The sequence below is a fragment of the Podarcis muralis genome, chromosome 16 (genome assembly GCF_964188315.1).
Source record: "Podarcis muralis chromosome 16, rPodMur119.hap1.1, whole genome shotgun sequence".
NCBI lineage: Eukaryota > Metazoa > Chordata > Lepidosauria > Squamata > Lacertidae > Podarcis > Podarcis muralis.
Window position 1 is genome coordinate 30,426,785 of NC_135670.1, and position 26,007 is coordinate 30,452,791.

General features: G+C 47.7%; 1 protein-coding gene across 13 annotated transcripts in view; it reads right to left on the reverse strand.

The window, feature by feature from the left end:
• Positions 1–26,007, reverse strand: part of ARVCF (ARVCF delta catenin family member) — a 604,272-nt gene that overhangs the window by 133,923 nt on the left and 444,342 nt on the right. For 10 of the 13 annotated variants that reach the window (XM_077920631.1, XM_077920630.1, XM_077920635.1 and 7 more), the window contains one exon: positions 12,020–12,522. In XM_077920631.1, the coding sequence (XP_077776757.1) occupies positions 12,020–12,522 (503 nt within the window). The remainder of the gene's footprint in view (positions 1–12,019; positions 12,523–26,007) is intronic. The other 3 variants (XM_077920629.1, XM_028708953.2, XM_077920625.1) reach the window with 1 other exon arrangement.

The following is a 26,007-nucleotide window of genomic DNA, read 5'->3' on the forward strand; positions in this document are numbered from 1 at the left end:
TCTTAAAGGTCCTTCCTTTTCACCTTTGCAGAATGGAGATGTCAGGATTTAAGTGAGGTAGAGTGACTTGTCCCTTGGCAGCATGCTGCAGTGGTTAATTCCACACTCTCTGCTGGGGTATTCATTGTCCCACTCGGTATTTCCTGGGGGGTTTGATGCAGCAGGTGATCGCAGTCCAACACTGTTCTGAAACATGCTGCTTTGAAGCACGCTGATCAGCAGGCCTGAAGTTATCTCTCATCAGCTGATAAGCAGTGACTTCCAGCCTGCTTTCGAAAGGGATCAGCTGCACAAGGGAGATCTCTCCCTAGGGAACTCGGTCATGCGGCTGATCCAGACACGCCTTTATCTGCCCCTCAGCTGACATCACATACGGTGCAGGGCAGGTATCATTTGGGTGAAACCATGTCATGGGCCAAATTGGGATCTGCGCTGGTCCAAATTTGGCCTGCGGACCAGAGGTACTCTATCCCTGCACTAGCCCAGCCTGTTTTCCTTTCATGGGATCATAGAATGGTAGAGTTGGAAGGAACCTTCTAGTTCAACCCCCTGCAATGCCCAACGTGGGGCTCAAACCCGGCCAACATTCAACATCCTGCAGCTGCTGAGCACCCTCTGTCCTCAATGGGCTGCTTTTTGTATGATACGATAATCTTTATTGTCATTGTCCCATACAGAAAAACGAAATTGAAAAAATCTACGTCAGACATTCAAAAACCAACAAGCCTGCTATCCAAGCCTGGTTAACCCCCTAAAAACTCTGATACCCCATGATTAAATTCAATATGCTCCCACAGAGACTACCTTGCACTGCGTTTAAAACAAAAATCGCATTTGGATAAAAACTGTTTCTCAGGCGGCTAGTCCTAGTCTTTATAACCCTGTACCTTCTTCCAGAGGGACGCGGGTGGCGTTGTGGATTAAACCACAGAGCCTAGGACTTGACGATCAGAAGGTCGGCGGTTCAAATCCCCGTGACGGGTTGAGCTCCCGTTGCTCGGTCCCTGCTCCTGCCAACCTAGCAGTTCGAAAGCATGTCAAAGTGCAAGTAGATAAATAGGTACCGCTCTGGCGGGAAGGTAAACGGCGTTTCCATGCGCTGCTCTGGTTCACCAGAAGCGACTTAGTCATGCTGGCCACATGACCCGGAAGCTGTATGCCGGCTCCCTCGGCCAATAAAGCAAGATGAGCGCCGCAACCCCAGAGTCGTCCATGACTGAACCTAACGGTCAGGGGTCCCTTTACCTTTATGCTAAAGAGAGGGGAGGGACCAGCGTGAATAAGCAGCTCATCATACATAAGCAGTGGAGATGGAGCTGCTATGGTAGCATCCTGGCAGATGGGTCACTGTTACTTGCCACATGGTAGAGGGGCGAAGCGTTGGGGAGGGCAGGGCAGGGCAAACACACTTGGGGAGCTGATCTAACCAGGGCACTTGCACCACAATGACCTCTGCACCATCTCAGCCTCTCCCACCAGGGCGGGGCCTAACGGGCTCCATAAAAGACTGCTGCCGCTGCTGCTGGGCAGAGAGGGCTCCTTTTTTGGAGTGTTTGTTTGTTTTTGTTTTTTTTAAATGCTGTTATTTTTCAGTTCTAAGAAGAACAGGAATTTTTTTAAAAAAACAAACCAACAAAAGGCAAGAAAATTGATGAGCTAAGCAGAATTGGCTAAGTTGACATACAAATTGCATAATAAGGACAGTTGTGACTTCAAGGAAGAACGGAACCTTTTTACAAATTATCTAAGAAGACAACAAAACGACTTGGACTCCCTGGCAGGTTTTGAATAAACATCCACAAAGTTATCAGTTGAATATATGATAGATAAGGCAACGATATGTACAATCTTATAATATGCAGAGGATAATATGTGCAAAGAAACCAGGGAGGGGAGCTGAGGGAAGTCCGGGGGGGGGGAGGAGAGGGAGGGAGGGAAGAAAAAAAAAGGGGGGAATGTAAATGGTTATGTTGATTGATAATTTGTTTGCTAAAATTGTTCAATAAAAAATATATTCAAAAAAATTGCTGTTATTTTTTACGTATGTCGTTTTAAATTGTGATATTAATGCTGTATTCTGAGTTTTAGATTTCGATTTATGTGGAAATTGTTTTCCGTTTGGTTGTGCGTTGTTTTGATATGGTTTATTTATTGTTTATGACTTTTGTAATTATGCAAATTGTTATGTACCGAAGTTCTCACCCTGGGCCAGCAGGGGGATACTGTAGATAGTTATGCAAATAAGGGATCGAACGTGACGTTCAGTGATTGGATATTTTTTGAAAATTGTTACAGTTACATTGTACTGGAGCTCTATATAAGCAGGCTGGCTGAGCCCTTCAGTTCAGTTCTGTTCTGGCCTGTGAATAAACAAGAGCTGTTTGAAGAATCGCTGTGTCGGCTGATATGTTCACCCACAACTTAACACAAATCTTGTCATGTTGTAAGCCGCCTTGAGCAGTGTTTTTAACTGTGGAGAGGCGGCATACAAATAAAATGATGATGATGATGATGATGATGATGATGATGATGATGATGAATGAAACACAAGCTTGCGATTCTAGGATGCTTCACAAAAATACCATCTCACCAGTTAGGAATGGGTTTTAGTGTTATGAGAGAGGGAGACAAACTTTTCACTTTCACTTTCCATGCCATGCATAATTTTAAATACTTCTACCACGTCAACTCTTATTCTCCTTTTCTCTAAACCAGGATTTCCCAAACTTGGGTCTCCAGCTGCTTTTGGACTACAACTCCCATCATCCCTAGCTAGCAGGACCAGTGGTCAGGGATGATGGGAACTGTAGTCCCAAAGCAGCTGGAGGGCCGGGGTTTGGGGAACCCTGCACTAAACTAATAAGTCACAAATGTTGAAACCCTGTCCTCATAGAGGGGGTTGCTCCATCATCCCCTTGCCACTGGGGTGGGGGGGGGGGCTGCAAAAACAAAAAAACCTGCAACGCACCCTAAAAGCAAACCCCATGCAACATCCCTGCTGAAATAATTTCATCCACCGACATTTCCCCTCTACAGAAAAGAGGGCTCTTCTGGTGGAATGTTCTCTTGTCTGTGCCTTGCAGAGGAGGCATTTTCCTACCCTGCTTAAACATTATCTTGATCGTACATATTAGTTTTTGCAGAGATGTGCCAAAGGGCTTTCCCCCTCACACACACTTTCCTTTTTTTTATTTTTTGCACACCATTCAGGACATCTTCTTTTGATTTCTTCGCAAACTTGCCGTCCCAGTTGGCAGAAGATTTCCAGCTCGACACATTTTCAAATCAGCTATTGTAAACATGAAACACTGGCTTCTGTAATAAGGTTTATTCTTTTCAAAGAAGATTACGGTTACTCTGCATGGTTGAGAAAGGAGGAGACGCCGTATTAAGTTCTCTGTGTGCAAACAATTAAATTTGCAGGCCCCGTGGCCAGGGGCTTGTTTGCAGAATTCATTTCCAAGGTTTGGAGCTTTTTTAATAAATAAAAAAAATGGGCTGGGGGCTCAGAACAATGACAACCACTTATTTTTTGAAATCTAACCTGGATTAATTTCCCCTCCCTGGAGGATAACTTGACACCTCCCAGGATTCTTTTGGGGAAGCCATGGCTGCTTATAAAATGGTATTATAGTATTTTAAATGTATTATGTGGAAATGGATACAGGAGAACCTTTGCCATTTTCTTTGGGGAGGGGGACCTAGTTTGTGAAGGGTGCTGAGAGTTGTTAAGAGAACACTTGTTCCTCTCCTACAGCTACAGTTCCTAGAGTGGTTTAACAGTCGATTCCTCTTCACATGGAACTCTGAGAATTGTAGGTCTGGGAGGAGAATACAGTGGTACCTCGGGATAAGAACTTAATTTGTTCTGGAGGTCTGTACTTAACCTGAAACTGTTCTTAACCTGAGGTACCACTTTAGCTAATGGGGCCTCCTGCTGCCGCCGCGCCGCCAGAGCACAATTTCTGTTCTCATCCTGAAGCAAAGTTCTTAACCTGAGGTACTATTTCTGGGTTAGCGGAGTCTGTAACTTGAAGCGTCTGTAACCCGAGGTACCACTGTAGGGGCCTCCTAACAATTCTCAGCAAGCTTAAAAAATGACTGTTCCTAGGACTGTCAGGACTGTTAAGGTGCTATCTGGGGTGGCCTATCCTCTTTTGCCAACTAAGGCAAAAGGGGAAGCTTTTGCCACCCCAACGCCAGCCCTCCACCAAGGTCATGCATACTGGCAGACCCCCCAAGTGTCCCTATTATCCAGGGATGTCCTTGATTTAGAGATTTCTGATTTGATCCCGGAATGTCCCACTTTTCCTTAGGAGGTCCCTATTTTCACTGAAGAAATGTTGGAGGGTATGGAGTGATCCAACCCCCAAGCCATCTGAAGGTAATCCTATGTAGGGAAGGGTGTTTTTTAAAAAACCATTTAATGTTTTATTATGTTTCTACATGCCGTATTTTTCGCTCCATAAGACGCACCTGACCATAAGACACACCTAGTTTTTAGAGGAGGCAAATGCCCAATTCAAAAATCCTGAGGATCCATGTGGATCCGTGCTTTGTAACCATGTTTTTGTGCCATTGTGGCCCCACGAAACAGTGGATGCATGTGGTTTTTTGGTGCATGCTATGTGAGGGTGGCGCTGTCGGTTAAACCACAGAGCCTAGAACTTGCCGATCAGAAGGTCGGCGGTTCAAATCCCCGTGACGGGGTGAGTTCCCGTTGCTCGGTCCCTGCTCCTGCCAACCTAGCAGTTTGAAAGCATGTCCAAGTGCGAGTAGATAAATAGGTACCACTCCGGCAGGAGGTTAAACGGCGTTTCTGTGCGCTCCTCTGGTTCACCAGAAGCGACTTAGTCATGCTGGCCACATGACCCGGAAGCTGTACGCCGGCTCCCTCGGCCAATAAAGCGAGATGAGCACCGCAACCCCAGAGTCGGCCACGACCGGACCTAATGGTCAGGGGTCCCTTTACCTTTACCTATGTGATCTGATGGTGAATTTGGCGTGACCCAGTGCAAAAATCCTGAGGATCCATGTGCTATTACCTCCACCCTCCCAGGCAGCCTCCTTTATCTCTAGAGTCCCTTATCTCCCTCCCGATCGCTGTTATAACTGTTGGAAGCTGCCCAGACTGCTGGGGCAACCCACCAAGATGTATGGGATACAAATAGTAAAATTTATCATTATGGAATGGGATGTCTCAGTTTTCATTAGAGAAATGTTGGAGGGTATGAACTGGGATCATGCAGCTGTGGCTTCCAGGTTCTGGTGAGTTCTTGCAAGAGGTCCACAAGATCTCGCCTGAAGCCACAGCCTCTCTTCCTTGCTTCTCTGGCGGCAGTGGCGGGAGAAGTGAGGAGAAGTGATGGCAGTGGTGAGACCTCACAATCTTTGTGAGATCTCACGAGAGTTCTGCAAGTTCTCGTGAGATCTCACCAGAAGCCACCGCTTCTCCTCGCTTCTCTGGTGGCAGTAGGGTGGGTGAAGCACCTTCAAGGGTGCCACCCTCATGAGATTTCGCAGCCCAAGGCAGCCTCCTCAGTCCACCTCATAGGCCAGCCGGCCCTGAGTAGTAGTAGTAGTAATAATAATAATAATAATAATAATAATAATAATAATAATTTATTTGTACCCCGTCCATCTGGCTGAGTTTCCCCAGCCACTCTGGGCTGCTCCCAATCAAGTGTTAAAAACAGTACAGCGTTACATATTAAAAACTTCCCTGAACAGGGCTGCCTTAAGATGTCTTCTGAACATCAGGTAGTTGTTTATCTCTTTGACATCTGATGGGAGGGCGTTACACAGGGCAGGCGCCACTACCGAGAAGGCCCTCTGCCTGGTTCCCTGTAGCCCCACTTCTCGCAGTGAGGGAACCGCCAGAAAGCCCTTGGCGCTGGATCTCGGTGTCCGGGCTGAAGGATGGGGGTGGAGACGCTCCTTCAGATATACAGGACCGAGGCCGTTTAGGGCTTTAAAGGTCAGCACCAACACTTTGAATTGTGCTCAGAAACGTACTGGGAGCCAATGCAGATCTCTCAGAACCGGTGTTATGTGGTACCGGCGGCCACTCCCAGTCACCAGTCTAGCTGCCGCATTCTGGATTAATTGCAGTTTCCGGGTCACCTTCAAAGGTAGCCCCACGTAGAGTGTGTTGCAGTAGTCCAAGCAGGAGATAACTAGAGCATGCATCACTCTGGCGAGACACTCTGCGGGCCGGTAGGGTCTCAGCCTGCGTACCAGGTGGAGCTGGTAGACAGCCGCCCTGGACACAGAGTTAACCTGCGCCTCCATGGACAGCTGTGAGTCCAAAATAACTCCCAGGCTGCGCACCTGGTCCTTCAGGGGCACAGTTACCCCATTCAGGACCAGGGAATCCCCCACACCCACCCGCTCCCTGTCCCCCCAAAACAGTACTTCTGTCTTGTCAGGATTCAACCTCAATCTGTTGGCCGCCATCCATCCTCCAACCGCTTCCAGGCACTCACACAGGACCTTCACCACCTTCACTGGTTCTGATTTAAAGGAGAGATAGAGCTGAGTGGTATCATAGTGCTTTAAATGAATGGTGTGAATGTTGCCTAACTCTGACAGCAAGTTGGTCATGCAGCCATTCCTTGGGGGTGAGGTGGGAGGAAATATAAAATACAGGAATCTTCCTCACCACCTCCAGTGGAAGCTCACACATCCCAAGTTGCAAGAGGTCAGGCAAGAAATCTGCTCCCAATACAGTAGCCTCTTTGGAAACTAAAGACACAAAGCCCAGTTGTTAAAAATATATATATGCTGTGTAAACCCTGCTCTGCAGGTAAGGCGAGCTGGAATCAATTCTTTGCAGAAATGGAGTTTCTGGCCTACAGGATTAGGGATTTGTCTGGCAGAGAATACCAGACCCCGTGGCCACAGTACTGCAGCATTTTCAAATAATCCACACAAATTACATTGCGGTAAGTACCCAATGACGGAAAAGCTCGTTAAAAGCCGCTAACTTCGGCTTGCCTGTCCGAGCCACATAATAGAAGCCGCACATCCTGTATCTCTGATGGGGAACATTCGTTCTGCGCCCAGCCTTATCGCTCATGATAAAATAAGACCTTTCGCTGCCTTGCCGAATCACAACGTATTACTTCCCTTATCAGACCTGCCCTCATTCTTCTCCGCACTGAGGATGAGAGAATGGTCTGCTGAAATAACGTTGCCCCCCCCCCGAGTCCCAAGAGATCACATGCAAGTCACAGTATTGGGGAGGGGGGCGGGGAGAGCAGGGGAGAAAGCACAGTAAAATAATAAGAAGAAAACAGATTGCTGCTGCTTGCAGCTCAGTTTCAAGATGTGCCTAAATAAATACTGTGAGATTGCTAAAGCCAAGGCAGCTCCTACAACAACTCTAGATTTGGGGGCAGAAAGCAATGAAGCTCAATGCTGCCAGATTTAGGGCAGATTCGGGGCAAGTTCTTTATGCAGTTATACCGCGGAACTTTGCCAACAACGGACCGAATAGTTAAAGCTATGGTTTTCCCAGTAGTGATGTATGGAAGTGAGAGCTGGACCATAAAAGAAGGCTGATCGCCGAAGAATTGATGCTTTTGAATTATGGTGCTGGAGGAGACTCTTGAGAGTCCCATGGACGGCAAGAAGATCAAACCGATCCATTCTGAAGGAAATCAGCCCTGAGTGCTCACTGGAAGGACAGATCCTGAGGCTGAGGCTCCAATACTTTGGCCACCTCATGAGAAGAGAAGACTCCCTGCAAAAGACCCTGATGCTGGGAAAGATGGAGGGCACAAAGAGAAGGGGACGACAGAGGACGATATGGTTGGACAATGTTCTTGAAGGTACCAGCATGAGTCTGACCAAGCTGCGGGAGGCAGTTGAAGACAGGAGTGCCTGGCGTGCTCTGGTCCAGGGGGTCACGGAGAGTCGGACACGACTAAACAACAACAACAACAACAACTGCGGAACTCACTCCCACAAGGCAGTGATGGCCACCAATTTGGATTGCTTTAAAAGAGGATTGGACAAATTCATGGAGGATGGGGCTATCAATGGCTACTAGCCATGATGGCAATCTTCTGCCTCCATGGTCAGAGGCAGAAAGGCTTTCAGTTGCTGGAGGTCACAGGAGGGGAAAGAGCTCAGGCTCTGCTTGGCCACTGTGAGAAGAGGATGCTGGACTGTTAGTGAAATATACTTGGAGTCAAGAGTGGATTTCATGCTCTTTATTCAGCTCATAGTGGTGAGGAGGAATGGAAGTTCCCCCAGAATGTCTGCTTTATATACATTATTTATACAATGGGCCCTACGTGATTGGCCAATTCTGGGATTCTCCTGTAGGCCAATTAGGTCGTGGATTCGCTTCCACCTGGAGCTGGATTGGGTGGCTCCTGTGGATCAATCAGACTGCTGCATTCTGGAGCCTATTGTTCTAGGACCAATCAGACTGCTGCTTTTTGGATCCTATTCAACTCAGTACATAACAGTTAGTATTCGTACTGTATTTGTTAGAAAATGCATTTTACAAAGCATAAAGTGCATTGGGGAAAAGAAAACCAACATAATGTAATGCAACAGCTGCAAAATTTTGTGGCTCCAATTAAGGTCACAGAAATGCTGAACCATTGCTCTGTTAATAGGTGTGTGTGTGTGTGTGTGTGTGTGTGTGTGTGTGTTTGTGTTTGTGTGTGTGTGTTAGATAAGGAGGGGTGGAGGTTGGTGTTTGGATGGTTGTTTTGCCATTGTTTTGTTGAGCGTGGAGGCTCCAAGAACACGCTACCCGGAGGAGTTGGTGTGGACAGACAAAGGTATAATTTAGGGACTGCTTCAAAGGAGTTTTTGAAGGAAAAAGAACCCTCTCTTGGGCTCAAGAGAGTAAAATGAATTGCGCTGCTCTTAGGATGATATGGGGGACGCAGGTGGCGCTGTGGGTTAAACCACAGAGCCTAGGACTTGCCGATCAGAAGGTCAGCGGTTTGAATCTCTGCGATGGGGTGAGCTCCCATTGCTTGGTCCCAGCTCCTGCCAACCTAGCAGTTTGAAAGCACGTCAAAGTGCAAGTAGATAAATAGGTACCGCTCCGGTGGGAAGGTAAACAGCATTTCCGTGCGCTGCTCTGGTTCGCCAGAAGCGGCTTAGTCATGCTGGTCACATGACCCGGAAGCTGTACTCCGGCTCCCTCGGCCAATAAAGCGAGATGAGCGCCGCAACCCCAGAGTCGGCCACGACTGGACCTAATGGTCTGGGGTCCCTTGACCTTTACCTAGGATAATACTGCTGGTTAATAGTTGCCACCCTGCAAGTAAAGAGTCATCTTCAAAGTCTTGTGTATGGAGTCTACTTTGAGGGTGAAACAGCTGTATCACTCTGCATGAATCACACAAATAGCCATCATGGACTTGATGGGCCATGGGCCTGATCCAGCTCATGTGGTCTTATGCGCTTGGTGCAAAATATGGCACCCTTCTCCAGATCTGCTGTTTACTTTTTAAGCAGCCATTAATGCCTTTCCTGACAGCATGTCTAGTGTCTTCGTTCGTTTGGCCCCAATCCCGACAGAACATGTTCAGAGCACAAAATGAATTCATTAATCAAGATTCAAAGCTGCTGCAGCCACCCCTTTCAACAGGGGAAAGGGCAAACCCAGACGTGATTCTGTCACTGCAGAGCAGCCTGATAACCATTTAACATTAAAATATTATCCATGCAGGTCAAATTATGGGCCAGCTTTTCCATTTCTGAATCTTAAAAAAAGGGGGGCGAGGAAGGAAATGTGCATATTTCTGGGAAATTAGCTTCTCTGACAAATTACTACTGAAAAATAAATGGATTTCACTCTTCTTCTTCTTCTTTTTTAAAAAAGGATGAACCTTTTTAAAGAAAAGTCTGCAAAATAATCCAGGACCTGAAGCAATCAATCCATTCAAGTTAAAAGAACATCTTATATACTAAATGCAAACTCAGTCCTCTGAGCGCTGGTCCTGATGCAGCCAAAATATCACCAAGAGGGAGGCACCAGCACACCTGGGGAAACAAAAATAACTTGGGGCGGGGGGATGGAACTGGGGGGGGGGCAGCAGAAATCTAAAAGCACTGAGCATGCCCAATGACCGTCAAATGTTGGGTGAATAATGTGGGGGCAGGCAGGGAAGAGGCATAGGAGAGGGTCTGGCTGCCTTAGAAGGAGTGCTAAGAACCTAAGACACAGTTTGCAAACTGCTATGACGGTTTGTTTGTTTTGTTTTGTACCATAAAGGTAAAGGTAAAGGTAAAGGTACCCCTGCCCGTACGGGCCAGTCTTGACAGACTCTGGGGTTGTGTGCCCATCTCACTTAAGAGGCCGGGGGCCAGCGCTGTCCGCAGACACTTCCGGGTCATGTGGCCAGCGTGACAAAGCTGCATCTGGCGAGCCAGCGCAGCACACGGAAACGCCGTTTACCTGCCCGCCAGTAAGCGGTCCCTATTTATCTACTTGCACCCGGGGGTGCTTTCGAACTGCTAAGTTGGCAGGCGCTGGGACCGAGCAGCGGGAGCGCACCCCGCCGCGGGGATTCGAACCGCCGACCTTTCGATCGGCAAGCTCTAGGCGCTGAGGCTTTTACCCACAGCGCCACCCGCATCCCGTTTTGTACCATAAAGTGGTATATAAATTTGGTGAAATAAAATATAAAAAGAGCCGGCTGGATCCAGGCCAACGACCCCTTCAGTCCAGCATCCCTGCTCTCAAAGGGACCAACCTGATCATAGCTGTCAACTTTTCCCTTTTTTAAAGGGAAATTCCCTTATTCCGAATAGGATTCCTCGCAAGAAAAGGGAAAAGTTGACAGCTATGAACCCGATGCCTATGGGAAACCTGCAAACAAGAGCTGAGACCATCTTGAGCTCCTTGGAAGAAAGGTGGGATAGAAATGTAATAGCAAACGAACAAATAAACATGCTTTTTAAGTAGAGACCCTTGCCTCAGCCCAAAACTGTGCTGGAAGCGTTTTCATTGCTGATAGTTTTTAGATATTTTTTGCACTCTCTCTCTCCCTCTCTCTGTGTGTGTTTAGGCTCCTTTGGGTGGAAGGGTGAGATATACATCAATGTCTCTCCCACATCGCTCTCTACAGCCACCGCAGGCACTGCGAGTGTCCCAACAGCTTGATCTCACGCCTCAAAGGCGCACTCCTCTGTTGTTTCCTGAGACAGACGGATGCCAACATCAACAACAACAAGCAAATATGCCAACCTAGCAGTTCGAAAGCACGCCAGTGCAAGTAGATAAGTAGGTACCATCAGAAAAAATAAAGAATAAATCAAAACAGGAATTTGTTTCAAAATGGGAGGTTTTCAAAGAATATTTGAAATATAAATATAGCAGTTTAAACTCTTTCAAGCAGCATTGGAGGAACTTCAGTAGTAGTTGCAAGAGAGATATAAGAATTAAGATATATTAAGAAAAAGTTTAATTACGATAAAAGTGTGTATTGGCAATAAATAATATGAAATCAAAATATGGAATAGATGGGAGGTTGGGTCTTTAGTGTTAAGACCAATTTATGTTTTATCGTTTGTTAAGAAAATTATGTGTCTATGGTTATTCCTGTGTGTAATTTGGTATTTGTGTTTTCTCTTTTTTCTTTTCTTGCTGTATCAATTAAAAAAAAAAAGATAAATAGGTACCACTGTGGTGGGAAGGTAAACGGTGTTTCCGTGCGCTCTGGTTTCTGTCACGGTGTTCCATTACGCCAGAAGCGGTTTAGTCCTGCTGGTCACATGACCTGGAAAACTGTCTGCAAACAAAGGCCTGAAAGCGAGATGAGCGCCACAACCCCATAGTCTCCTTTGACTTGACTTAACCGCCCAGCGATCCTTTACCTTTTTACCTTACCTAAACGATTAATAAATCAAGGAATAAATTCAGACCAAGTTGTTGGCAGATCACGGCCCCTACTTCCGCGGCAAACTCTGCAGACTGATGCTGAAGCAAGCAAAAGCTTTCCATAAAAACAAACATATCCCCATAGGTACAAACAGAGGTGCTGACCTGTAATGAGCTCCCGAACTTCCATGTCATTCGTCTTCCGCAGCAACCGGATCAAAGCCGGGATCCCATCGCAGTTCTTTATCGCCACCTTGTTCTCATTATCCTTCCCGTAGGATATGTTTCTGAGCGCCCCACAAGCTTTGCGGTGCACCTCGGGCTTGGGGTGGTCCAAGAGGCCCACCAAAATGGGAATGCCTTTGAGGTGCCTCACGTCCTTCTTGATTTTGTCGTTCTCGTAGCACAAGTGCTGCAGATACGCTGCCGCGTTGGACTTGACCGGGTCGATGGGGTGGCTGAGCATCGCAATGACTTCTGGGAGGTCCGGGTCCCGCCAGCGAGGGTCTTTGCGGATGCTGTCAATGGAAGGCGAGCGCTTGCCCAGGCGGTCAATGCTGGCCATGCTCCCCCGTTCGGGCTGCGCCAAGGGCGCCGCATAGCTGCCATGCAGATACGGGATCCTCTCGTCGACCATCTCGGTCTCAATCGGGTCATCGTAACCCCTGCTAAGAGAAAGAGGGGGAGATATTAGAAGGTGTTCTGATTTTAAAACAAGAACCGTGCCTTTAAACAGGATATGTTGGGCGCGTCATCCAGGAATGCTAAGCTAGACCCCACCCCATCCATATATTAGAGCAGCCTCTCTCAACCTGTGGGTCCCCAGATGCTGTTGAACTACAACTCCCATCACCCCTAGCTAGCAAGGACAGAGCTCAGGGATGATGTGAGTTGTAGTCCAACAACATCTGGGGACCCATAGGTTGAGAACCACTGTATTAGAGAGACCCTACCTAACCGTAGACTGTCTTGCAAGAGTGGCTCATGCTCTAGTTATCTCCCGCATGGACTACTGCAACACGCTCTACGTGGGGCTACCTTTGAAGGTGACCCAGAAACTACAACTAATCCAGAATGCAGCAGCTAGACTGGTGACTGGGAGTGGCTGCCGAGACCATATAACACCGGTCCTGAAAGACCTACATTGGCTCCCAGTACGTTTCCGAGCACAATTCAAAGTGTTGGCGCTGACCTTTAAATCACTAAATGGCCTCGGCCCAGTGTCCCTCAAGGAGCGTCTCCACTCCCATCATTCTGCCCGGACACTGAGGTCCAGCTCCGAGGGCCTTCTGGCTCTTCCCTCCCTGCGAGAAGTGAGGTTGCAAGGCACCAGGCAGAGGGCCTTCTCAGTAGTGGCACCCTCCCATCGGATGTCAAACAGATAAACATCTGAAGGCAGGCCTATTTAGGGAAGTTTTTAATGTTTGATGTTTTATCGTGTTTTTAATATTCTGTTGGAAGTCGCCCAGAGTGACTGGGGAAACCCAGCCAGATGAGTGGGGTATAAATAATAAATTGTTGTTGTTGTTACATCTGAGTTACTACAGATCAGAGATTTAAGCACAACATTCTAAAACTGGCCAGCAGAGTTCAACAAAGACTTGTTTAAAGACGACCCATTAATATTCATATTTTACAGGACAGGAAGGCTGAAGCCTGTGAACAACGAGAAGCAAGGCCAGCCATGGAAGTGTTAGTTGTTTATGTTTAATTTCTCTTGTTATTTTTTCCGTATTTTTCGCTCTATAGGAAACACTTTCCCCCCTCCAAAAATTAAGGGGAAATGTGTGTGCGTCCTATGGAGCGAATGCAGGCTCCTTGGCTTCAGCAATAGCAACGTGAAGCCTCCGAAGTGCAGAAGGAGCGCTCCCTCCACGCTCTGGAGGCTACGCTTTGCTTTCGCTGAAGCCTGGTGCGCACCGACCTCTCTTGCTCTCCAGGCTTCAGGGATAGCCGCGCGCAGCCCCCTATGGCTTCTTTAGCCCCATGCAGCCTCTCCCTGCCAGAGGGGTTGCGGGCGGCTATGGCACAAGCCAAGACAGGGAGCGGGATCCATCCCGCTCGCTGTCTTGGCTTGTGCCATAGCCGCCCGCAACCCCTCCGGCAGGGAGAGGTTGTGCGCAGCCTGTACATTGCTCTTCGGGGCTGGGGGGGAAATAAGATTTTTTTCTCTTGATTTCCCCCTCTAAAAACTAGGTGCGCCCTATGGTCCGGTGCGCCTTATGGAGCGAAAAATACGGTAAATTATTGACAGTGGAGATTGGCGGAATTGGTGGAAACCATGGGAGGGGAGAGGGCTCTTGTGTTTGTTTCCTGCTTACATGCCTCCCATTGGGGCATCTGGTTGGGTCACTGTGAGAACAGGGTGCTGGACTAGATGGGCCATTGGCCTGTTCCAGCGGACTTCTGGGTGTTGTTGAACTACAAGTCCCATCAGCCCCACCAAGCATGATGAATGGTAAGGAATGATGGGACTTGTAGTTCAAGAACGCCTGGGTGGCCTAACCCCCTAATTAACCCCTGGGTCATATAATCCAATCAGGGACTGAACCAAATTAAGAGGTTAGACTCTCAGGGTGACTAATCCTCCAAATTAGCCTTTTTCGATGCCACAATTAATGCTTGTGTTATCAAACACTTCCACCGTACGATTATATTCAGCTGCTGGAGAAATCAATAAACAGAAATAGCCTGAAGAATTTGGGTAAGCATGGGAAAGCCAAAAAAGAAAAAAAAGGGGGGAGGAAAAAAACCAAGAGGCCCTTTTATTGACGCACTTAATGGAATATGTATAATTCATTAGTTTTTAGGGCTGCAATTTACACTGTCTCAACAGCCATTATGTCTGCTTTTATGCAGGAGAGCTGTTTCCATTCTGCAGCATAAAGGAAGATAATAATGTTACATTCACATCAATATTTTTCCTTGTAAGAAGCAGGGATAATGAGCGCCTAAACGCCACTCACAGGTGCGGGGGTTTCCCTTCACCCTCTCTGTGCATGGTGCGAACAGGTGTTTCGCACTCGCTCCCGATGCTGTTGCCCCAGGCAGAAGGAACCAGAACAGCCAGAGCTTCTGTCCTGATGACCCCCCAAACTGGGATGGAGACCTGTAGGCCCCCTGTTTTCTTTTTCAAAGGTGGCTCTCCAGACACCCTATCTGAGTCCTCGGCCTTGCCTGCACTCCAGCACTTGCTACAAGCCGCCCAAGGGAGGAGGCTGGCAGCGGTGGCCAGGGAGAGGCCATGGGGAGGCAACAGGATGCTCCTTCGCAGCTGCCGCTGTCACTTGGGAGAAGCACCGGCTCATTCTCCTCCCCGAGCTCAGCAGCAGCGGCACTGGTAGGGGAAATAGGGACATTGCCGGATCAGTTCAGATGCCAGGATGGCTTTTGTAATTCCAGGACTGTCCCGGGAAAATCAGGACACTTGCAGGGTATGCCACTGGTTTGAGCCCCTTAGTGAATCAACCAGCAGGCGGGCCACTTGATGCAGGCTATAAGGTAAAAAGGCAAAGGACCCCTGGATGGTTAAGTCCTGTCAAAGGCGACTATGGGGTTGCGGCGCTCAGCTCGCTTTCAGGCAGAGGGAGCCGGCATTTGTTCACAGACAGCTTTCCAGGTCATGTGGCCAGCAGGACTAAACCACTTCTGGCACAACGGGACAACGGGACACTGTGACGGAAGCCAGAGCGCATGAAAACGTGATTTACCTTCCTGCCACATCTACTTATACTGGCGTGGTTTTGAAGTGCTAGGTTGGCAGGAGCTGGGACAGAGCAACGGCGGGGATTTGAACCGCCAACCTTCTGATCAGCAAGCCCAAGAGGCTCAGTGGTTTAGACCACAGCACCACCCGCATCCCTCCAATGCAGGCTGCAGTCATACCTCGGGATGAATACGCTTCAGCTTAAATATTTTTGGGTTGCGCTCCGCAGCGACCCGGAAGTAACGGAACGTGTTACTTTTGGGTTTCGCCGCTCGTGCATGCGCAGACGCTCAAAATGATGTCACGCGCATGCGCGGAAGTGGCAAAACGCGACCCGCGCAGACGCACAGTCACGTCTTACGTTCGCTTCAGGATGTGATCGGGGCTCTGGAACGGATCCCGTTGGCATCCCGAGGTACCACTGTCTGCCCAAGACCTAAGCCCAAACCCCTTACGGTTATAATCAATAAAGTCGTGGCTTAATTTGAACCAAAATAATTTCATTGCGAGTGGTTCCTGGATCTCGTATACTGTGCGGGGCGGTGGGCTCTGTGGTGCCTGGGCACCTAAATAGCTCTCCGGGGTTTCAGGCGTTGGGAATCTGCAGGGCAGCCCTAAATAGAGATTGCAGGGAATGAGCATGGAGACTTCCCCATGCAAGACGGCTGCTCTGGCTGTGACATTCCAGGCAGGGAACATCTGCACAATTCCCCCTAATGTATGCCTTTCAGTCCACATTAAATGGCTGGAGAACAGCGTTGCAAAATTTGGAGAAATGTGAATTTTGAAGGATGTCTGTGTGTATTGTTTCAAGGAACTGGGTAAGACTCGCCTTTCAGTGCAAACCAAATCAAATTTCTCTCACTTCCCTACATGCAAACTATGAGCTACACTGCTTTCCCATCCTCTGGTTAACTTCTGAACCTGGGAGGCACCCAAACTAAAGTCTGATGAGACGTCACATTCAAGGTTCAGCACATTACTCAATGCTGAGGTTAAGGCACTCTTCACATGCTCAGAGGCACTGCCTATTTGTTCACATCTTTCAGAATCCTTGGTGTTCAGAGAATGATTCTGGGGCTCTGTGGGAGTTCCCATTCCACTTCATTTCTTCTACGAAATGTATATGCTGCTCCCTAGAACAAAAGACCTCTAAGCAGTTTGCAATAGCCAGTCCAAAAGATTAATCAAAGCTGCAAATAAAAAACCCAAAACGCTAAAAACAAGTGACATAAAAATAAGTTAAAATACAATCAGTAATTTGAAGACAGATGTCAAAAAAACCAACAACCCTACAAGCTAAAATGACATGCCTAGGTAGGGTTGCCAGAACAAAACAATTTTTTTTTTAAAGCAGGGTGCTAAAAACAATAGGTACCTGCCTAATATCAATGGGCAGAGATTTCCAAAACATAGGTGCTTTTATACTAAAGGATCGCTTTCTTGCAAGTGCAGAAGGAACATTATGTGGCACTTGTAGAAGTGCCTTTTCTACAGTTCTATGGAAAACAAACAAACAAACAAACAACACACACACACACACACACACATTCTCTCTAACCCCTGTTTTTATACCTACCGATATCTTCTTTTGCCTATCCAGACACAGCCTGGAGGAATCCGATAAGCTCGCAGGTTGGTTGTCATTGTCAAAAGAGAAGCAGCATATTGACAAGAGAAACCATAGTCTTTGGAGTCAGAGGGACACTGGCTTGGAGTTCCTATAACTCACCCCACCACTATTAAACTGTGTCTAAGGCCTTCTTTGTTCGGACTTTGTCCCTTTCCAACCAAAGCCTCCGTCAATGAGCCCATTATTGCAAAACAAACAGGATTACAGACCCTGCCGCCATCCCATTAGCTCTTACAGCCACTAGCCTTCACAACAAGATTAACACTTTGGAAGCCTTTCCCAGGAAGCTACAGCACACAAGGAGCAACCCATAAGGATGCTCTCTGCTTCGAACAGCTTCCCCTTTCCAGGTGCACAAATAGAGTGTGGCCCACATGGAAAGGGGCCAGATGCTTTTAATGTGCATTTATCAGGGGTAACGGGACGCGGGTGGCGCTGTGGGTAAAACCGCAGCGCCTAGGACTTGCCGATCGCATGGTTGGCAGTTCGAATCCCCGCGGCGGGGTGCGCTCCCGTCGTTCGGTCCCAGTGCCTGCCAACCTAGCAGTTCGAAAGCACCCCCGGGTGCAAGTAGATAAATAGGGACCGCTTTCCAGCGGGAAGGTAAACGGCGTTCCGTGTGCTGCGCTGGCTCGCCAGATGCAGCTTGTCACGCTGGCCACGTGACCCGGAAATGTCTGCGGACAGCACTGGCTCCCGGCTTATAGAGTGAGATGAGCACGCAACCCTAGAGTCTGGCAAGACTGGCCCGTACGGGCAGGGGTACCTTTACCTTTACCTTTATCAGGGGTAACAGATGGATGGGTTATAAGCAGGCAACAACCCTCGCCCGCTGCTTCCTGTGGTAGCGCTTTCTTGCATTTCTTTTGGTTTGATCTAAGTAGCAATGATGCTGGTTCAGTATGCAAACTTCCCTTCCGCTTGCATAATGCTTGCATGCTTTACAAAGTGTGCATCTTTCCACCTGAGAGCCCCTTTCTAGCTTGGTGCCTCACGAAGGCCACAGCAGCAGAATCCTAGGTTGCAGGGACACAAGGAAATGCATTCCCCCAAGGCACCTGTTGTAAACATAACTTGCCCTTTTCCCTTATGGGGTATCCAAGAGCCTATATAGAGTCCTTACATAGGTTCCCTATTGGTAGGAGAAAATAACAGAGGCCAACCAGAGAATATTGAGAAGCAAAGCAGCTAGTAAGCTTGATCTTTATTGATCTGTTGCAACAAGGTGCTCCCCTCACACGCAGGAAAGGAGGAGGACCCAGAACAATGGCGCGCAAGGCCTTATAAAGACTTTTGAAATTGCCACCCTGTAGTTCAAGACCACCCCCAGAAACATCATACATACATCACAGAAGGGGTGTAACCTAAGACCACCCCTCAGATACATCATACCTACATCACAGAAAAGGCGGTCTAAAACAGAAATTTGAATGTTGTTTTTCTCCTGTCGTTGTTTATTGCCTGTTTAGTAGGTTACTTGATTGGATTTCCTGGGGAGCCTGGCCAGTCTTTTGTAATGATAAATACTTAGTTCCTGGGCCAGGTCACAGGCTCACACCCTATTCATATCTTAAATGTGCCCTTAAGACAGGATTTGTGAGGAGAGAGACAATGGGGAGGTTTCCCACTTTGACCTTGCAGAGAAAACATTTGCTCAGTTTAGGAATCAAAATGGTTCCAGGTTGGCCTTCCTGTGCTGATCTATGTATGTGCATGGTTGGTACACTTATGAACATTACCATATATCTAAGACTAAGTGCCTGGCGTGCTCTGGTCCATGTGGACATGACTAAACGACTAAACAACAAAATTCCTATCACACACCCAATTTCCGTAGAAAGTGACAAGAGTCTCCTGGAGTGGCAAGGAGTCCTTGTGGCTTCCAGGGTGTCCATGCTAAGGCCTATATTTTCCAGCATCCCCAGAGCTCCTGTAGCATCCAAGTGGGGCAGGGGTGGGGTGGGATGCTTGAATCTTTCAGGGATGAGTTCAGTTTCCCACAGTTACCCATTTCCCTGTCAACTCGCCCTTGAAAAAAGAAGTACTCATGAAAATCCATCATAATTTTGGTGCTAAAGGTAAAGGGACCCCTGACCATTAAGTTCAGTTACGGATGACTCTGGGGTTGCGGCGCTCATCTCACTCTGTAGGCTGAGGGAGCCAGCGTTTGTCTGCAGACAACTTCCGGGTCATGTGGCCAGCATGACTAAGCCACTTCTGGCGAACCAGAGCAGCACACGGAAACGCCGTTTACCTTCCCGCCGGAGCGGTACCTATTTATCTACTTGCACATTACATGCTTTCGAACTGCTAGGTTGGCAGGAGCAGGGACTGAGCAACGGGAGCTCACCCTGTCGCAGGGATTCGAACCGCCAACCTTCTGATCGGCAAGCCCTAGGCTCTGTGGTTTAGACCACAGCGCCACTCACGTAGTGGGTTTATGCTATAACCCATAACCCATATAACCCATATATAACCCATATAAGAAGGTAGGTTTATGCTATAAAGGAGGCCTAATGTTATGGCGCTTGGAGCTCCAAATCGAATACAGTTTAATGTGTCTCTGGAGCATCCTGAGGAATTGCTGTGATTGGTGGCCTTCAGGATTCCTGATGAAAATGCAGATTGAGAAAGCTCCCGCGATCAAAGTTACGAAGGGGGCACAGAACAAATATCTTGAATTTGTTGGCTCAGGTGGGCAATTCCAGAAGTAAACAAATGAAGATGATTCAGTGCCTTTGCCGTTGTTAGAAGGAAAGGTAGATTAATGATGGAAATGGAGGGTGGGAGGAGAGAGAGAATGGGAATCGAAAAAAGAAACAAATGAAAATATCACCACAGGAGGAGGGCAGAGTGGGGAGAAGCCCAAACAGCAGCTATTCACTCAAGACAAATGAAAAGAGGGATGGCTTGTTTATTTTTAGCTCTGTGGGTGGAAGATGAGGAATATTCAGAGCGAGATGGATGGGTCACAAGGCTGAACAAATGGGCATTCTTGGGAAGGTAGGAGTGAGGGAGAGGATGAAGGATTCCTGGCAAAGCTAGCAGAAAGATCTAAGAAATATGACCACAGGAAAGACATCCCTATAAAAGCGCAGAGTGAGTTTGACAGAAGGCAGGAGGGAGGGAGAGGCGTCGCTGACTGATGGAGAAGGAAACAGGAGAAAACATGGAGAGGAAAGTGCAAAGTCTAGGGGGAAAGGTGATGGCATCCTCCCTGGTCCAGGGATGGGGGGCCACATGAGCCCAGGGCCACATTCTCTTCTGCACAACCTTCTAGGGGCCGCATGGCAGTCATGGGTGGCGCCACAGGCCAAAGTGGGTAGACCAACATAGCAAACCCTCCAACATTTCTCGGATGAAAATAGGGATGTCCTAGTCCATAACTGAAGGGACGCGGGTGGCGCTGTGGTCTAAACCACAGAGCCTAGGGCTTGCCGATCAGAAGGTCAATGGTTTGAATCCCCGTGACGAGGTGGCTTATGAGTTCTTTGTAAGATTAAAACACAGAAAGAAAGAAAGAAAGAAAGAAAGAAAGAAAGAAAGAAAGAAAGAAGGAAAAGAACTCACAAGATGAGAACTGTCATGGGACAGAATGATTTTATTTATTTTTGCTATTTTTCTAAATTACAATTCTTAGAGACCCCAAAAATGATTAACATTATAAATGATCTCCCATTATTTTTCATTCCTTTTCTTAAAAAGGAAGTTCATTCTTGCTCGAAACCTTTAAAACTTTTTTCTTCTTGCTTTACCCATAAAATCAAATATATCTTGTTCAGTGTTGCAAAATCCTCCATTTTGACTTGCCATATTTAATATTCTATATTATTTTAATGAATGTTGACTGCTATTTTATTTGCATATTGTATATTGTATTATGCATATTGTCTGATTTATATGATGTTAGCTGCTCTGAGCCCGGCTTTGGCTGGGGAGGGCGGGATACAAATAATTTATTATTATTATTATTATTATTATTATTATTATTATTATTATTATTATTAATGTGAGTGTGTGTCGTTGTCTTGGAAGATGTTCAATAGCCTTATCCCCCTCAAATTTGCCCAGTCCTCTTTTGACGCCACCCCAGTAGATGGCCATCCCTGCGATGATCCTGTGGCAGTGAGTTCCATAGTTTAACAATACTCTGCTTGAAGAAGTGCTTCCTTTTGCCTGTGTTGCATCTTCCAACATTCGGCGCCATTGGATTTCCACAAGTTCTAGTGCTATGAGAGAGAGAAAGACTCCCCCTATTCACTTTCTCCATGCCGTGCCCCGGAAAAACAGGATACCGGACTCGGCAGGCCTTTCGTCTGGCTGAGCAGGGCTCTTATCATCATCTGCTGTTACGGCTTGACAAAAATTAGCACAGGACGTATGGACGCACATTGGTGTGCAGACAGACGGAAAATCTGCTTCTTGTGCATTTGAAGGCGCTCTCGGAAGAAGCCGTTCCGTTCCGCCGCCACCCCGCTTTCCAATCTATATTCAAATGCGAGTGTTCTGAAATTGGGTCAGCAGTGAGAGGAGAGAGGGAGGGAGAGAGAGAGAGAGAGAGAGAGAGAGAGGAGCAAATAGCCAGCTACCTGTCCAATCAGATATGCAAGGAACCAGGCAACTGACAATTAGCAAAGGGATTACAGGTTTAACCCATCTGCTGGAATCGCCGGCAGGTACGCGGAGAAAAAGCGGCACTAGGCCGATTGCTACAAGGAGCCATCAGGAAATCAGCCTCCCTCCTCTTTTTTGAGCTCTGGTTTCTAAACTTGTTGTTACAGCTCTTATAAGTCAACATGAACATGCCACAGACCCCCCCCCCCCAAATGTCCCTATTTTCCAGGGACAGTCCTGAGTTTACAGGAGCCGTTCAGTTTCTGATTTGATCCCAGAGTGTCCGCTTTTCCTTTGTTGTTTAGTCCTCTTAGTCGTGTTTGACTTTCCGTGATCCCATGAACCAGAGCATGCCTTGGAAACTCTCACTTTCTTCTCAAAGCTTCTCCTTTTTTATGTCCATGGAGTTTTCTTGGCAAAATACTGGAGTGGTTTGCCAGTTCCTTCTCCAGGTGGATCATGGGACCCCTGACCATCAGTTCCAGTCATGACCGACTCTGGGGTTGCGGCACTCATCTCGCTTTATTGGCCGAGGGAACCAGTGTACAGCTTCCGGGTCATGGCGAACCAGAGCAGTGCACGGAAACGCTGTTTCCCGCCGGAGCGGGACCTATTTATCTACTTGCACTTTGACGTACTTTCGAACTGCTAGGTTGGCAGGAGCAGGGACAGAGCAACGGGAGCTCACCCCGTCGCGGGGATTCGAACCGCCGACCTTCTGATCGGCAAGTCCTAGGCTCTGTGGTTTAACCCACAGCGCCACCCGCGCCCCCTGCTGCTTTTCCTTAGGACATCCTTATTTTCTTCAGAGAAATGTTGGAGGGTATGGAGTTATGCAACCCCTGAGCCAAGGAAATAAGTAACTATACAACCTTTAGAAGACATCTGAAGGCAGCCCTATATAGGGAAGCTTTTTAATGCTTAAAGTTTATTATGTTTTTATACATTTTGGAAGCCACCCAGAGTGGCTGTGTCAACCTAGTCAGATGGGCAGGGTATACATTTAAATGAATGAATGAATGAATATAATAATACAGACGTACCTCGGAAGTCAAAAGGAATCTGTTTTGGAAGTCTGTTCGACTTCCAAAAAGTTCGGAAACCAAGGCGTGGCTTCTGTTTGGTTCCTGATTGCGCTGGCGCACCAGAAACAATAGCGGAAGCAACATTGGACGTTCAGTCTCCCAAAAAATGTTCGGAAACCGGAACACTCACTTCTGATTTTTGATTGTTCGGGAGCCAGAACGTTCGTCTCCCAAGACTTTCGGGAGCTGAGGTACGACTGTAATACAGTGGTACCTCAGGTTACATACGCTTCAGGTTACAGACTCCGCTAACCCAGAAATGGTACCTCGGGTTAAGAACTTTGCTTCAGGATGAGAACAGAATTCGTGCTCTGGCGGCACGGCGGCAGCCGGAGGCCCCATTAGCTAAAGTGGTGCTTCAGGTTAAGAACAGTTTCAGGTTAAGAACGGACCTCCGGAACGAATTAAGTTCTTAACCCGAGGTACCACTGTACAGGGGAACTGGTCACTTTCCCAAAATCTGCCCCTCTCAATGCCTCCACCTTGTGCATGGGCGATTCTGTTCTGACTACAAAACTAATGGCACCGACATCCAAACACTGGAAATTTATGGGATGGGTATACCGAACCTGAGACTCATCTTTCAACTCAACCTGCAACTTGGGACCCAACCGGAATGATGATTATTACTTTTCCATTGACTTTTGAAAGTACCCTTTAGAAAGGCTCCAGGTCTTAAGACACCACTTGCTTGGCCACATTTCTGCAGCTCAGCGCCCCCCCCCCCGGCCAACTATTTCTCCACTTAGTGACATGTTGCGCTGATTTATTGTTGCTTCCCACTAACCCCCCCCCCCCCACTCTCCCATCCTGGTGTAAACAACTATCCCTCAGAGATCGGACATGAAAAGAGAGCCTGGCGGCTTCCTTCCCACTTAGAAATGAGTGCAGGAATCGATTTTCAATAAGTCTTGAAAGGTTAATAATTCTGGCGATAAATGAAACTCGGCCAATGGACAAACAATGCAACTGGCAACAGGCGGCTAAAGCAGATATTATTGCCACTTTCAGAAACCAACCAAGCTGCTGAGTGTTCCTCTGCAGGAACTGGACTTTTAGCCACACTTGCATGACACGGTTATTTCACAATGGCCTGGGCAGCCTCTGCCGCTGTGCGGCTGCCATGCCAACTTCTATATGAAGTTCCGAATTCAAGTGTTGTCATACAGAACAGATATAATGGGCTGTATCCAACGTTTCCCATCTTCCGATAGGGTCTTTAAGCTCCCAAATTCTAGTTCAGCACTCTAGCCACTATTAACATCATGCCCTCCAACATTTCTCCAACGGAAATGGGGAAGTTATACAGTGGTACCTCTGGTTACGTACTTAATTCGTTCTGGAGATCCATTCTTAACCTGAAACTGTTCTTAACCTGAAGCACCACTTTAGCTAATGGGGCCTCCTTTCAGTTCTCATCCTGAAGCTAAGTTCTTAACCCGAGGTACTATTTCTGGGTTAGCGGAGTCTGTAACCTGAAGCGTCTGTAACCCGAGGTACCACTGTACTGGGTACCAGGCCAAGGGGGTTGCCCCAGCTTTGCCATAGTGCATGCACAGGATAGAAGGTGAGGGGCAGGGCATGCTGAACGTTGGCCTTGCCAAAGACTGAAATCCATCCCTGCTAAGGGAGGGATGTCCCTCAGCAGCCAACGAGTTTGGATTTGATATCCCGCTTTATCACTACCTAAAGGAGTCTCAAAGCGGCTCACATTCTCCTTTCCCTTCCTCCCCCACAACAAACACTCTGTGAGGTGAGTGGGGCTGACAGACTTCAGAGTAGTGTGACTGGCCCAAGGTCACCCAGCAGCTGCATGGGGAGGAGCGGGGAAGCAAACCCAGTTCACCAGATTACGAGTCCACCGCTCTTAACCACTACACCACACTGGCTCTCATAATAACGAGTGGTTACATTACATTATGGCCTGCGAGCACCCCAGTTGGAGAACAGCCTTTACTGAAGGTGTCATGGGCTTTGAAGACACTCAAACTCAGAATGAAAGGGAGAAACATGCTAAGAGGAAGGCACACTTGGGAAACCCTCACTGTGATCAACTCCTCAACTCCTGCCCGGAAAGTTATGTCCTCACTGTGGAAGGACGTGTGGATCCAGACTTGGCCTCCCAGACTCACTGTTAAGACCCTGTTCATGGAAGACAACCTTACTCAGCTATGAGTGATCGAAGAAGAAGAAGAAGACATTATAGAATGCCTGTTGGGAAAAGCATCATGGAAAACTGGGAGTGGGAAACACTGAAAACATTGGCTGCTTCCGTTTCAAGAGAATGGGGTGCAAATTCTATTACATACAATGGAATTTCAAGGAACTTGCCCCTCTGAAAGGAGGAGTGCTCCAGATCATTTGCCCGTGTTAGGTGCACAGAAAACAGTAGATCTCCACGTTTTCCTAATCATTTTTGTATTTTTAAAAAAGATTACTGCACACTAAACTTAGGAGGTTTTATCATCTTACAAGGGGCGCAGCTGTAACTATCATAAAGGGACCCTGCACTGAATTTTTGAATATGCTATCAATGAGATTTCTCATCGTGATCAGTTGCAAAAGCTGCCGCAGGCTCCCGTTTCTCATTGGGATCCGTAAGCCATCCATCTCATGTAGGGACAACAAATGAGTCACTGTACTCTGAGAAATTTAGAAGCTGAGAGAAAGTGTGGGCTAGCATTTAGTCAATAAGTCTAAGAGTCGAAGGGTCCACTCAGCCATTAAGCTTGCTAGGTGATTTGGGGGCCAGTTATGGCTTCTCAGCCTAACTCGTTCCCCTAAGGTTTGGCTGATCTTTACTAAGGACTGAGTATTTAGTGTGACAGGTGCTGTCAGGTGGAACTCCCTGCTAGCAGAATTTTGGGAGGAATCATCCCTGCTTTCTTTTAGCTGTCCCCTAAGAGCTCTGTTGGGACACAGGTGGCACTGTGGGTTAAACCACAGAGCCTAGGACTTGCCGATCAGAAGGTCGGCGGTTCGAATCCCCGTGACGGGTGAGCTCCCGTTGCTCGGTCCCTGCTCCTGCCCACCTAGCAGTTCAAAAGCACATCAAAGTGCAAGTAGATAAATTGGTACCGCTCCGGCGGGAAGGTAAACGGAGTTTCCGTGCGCT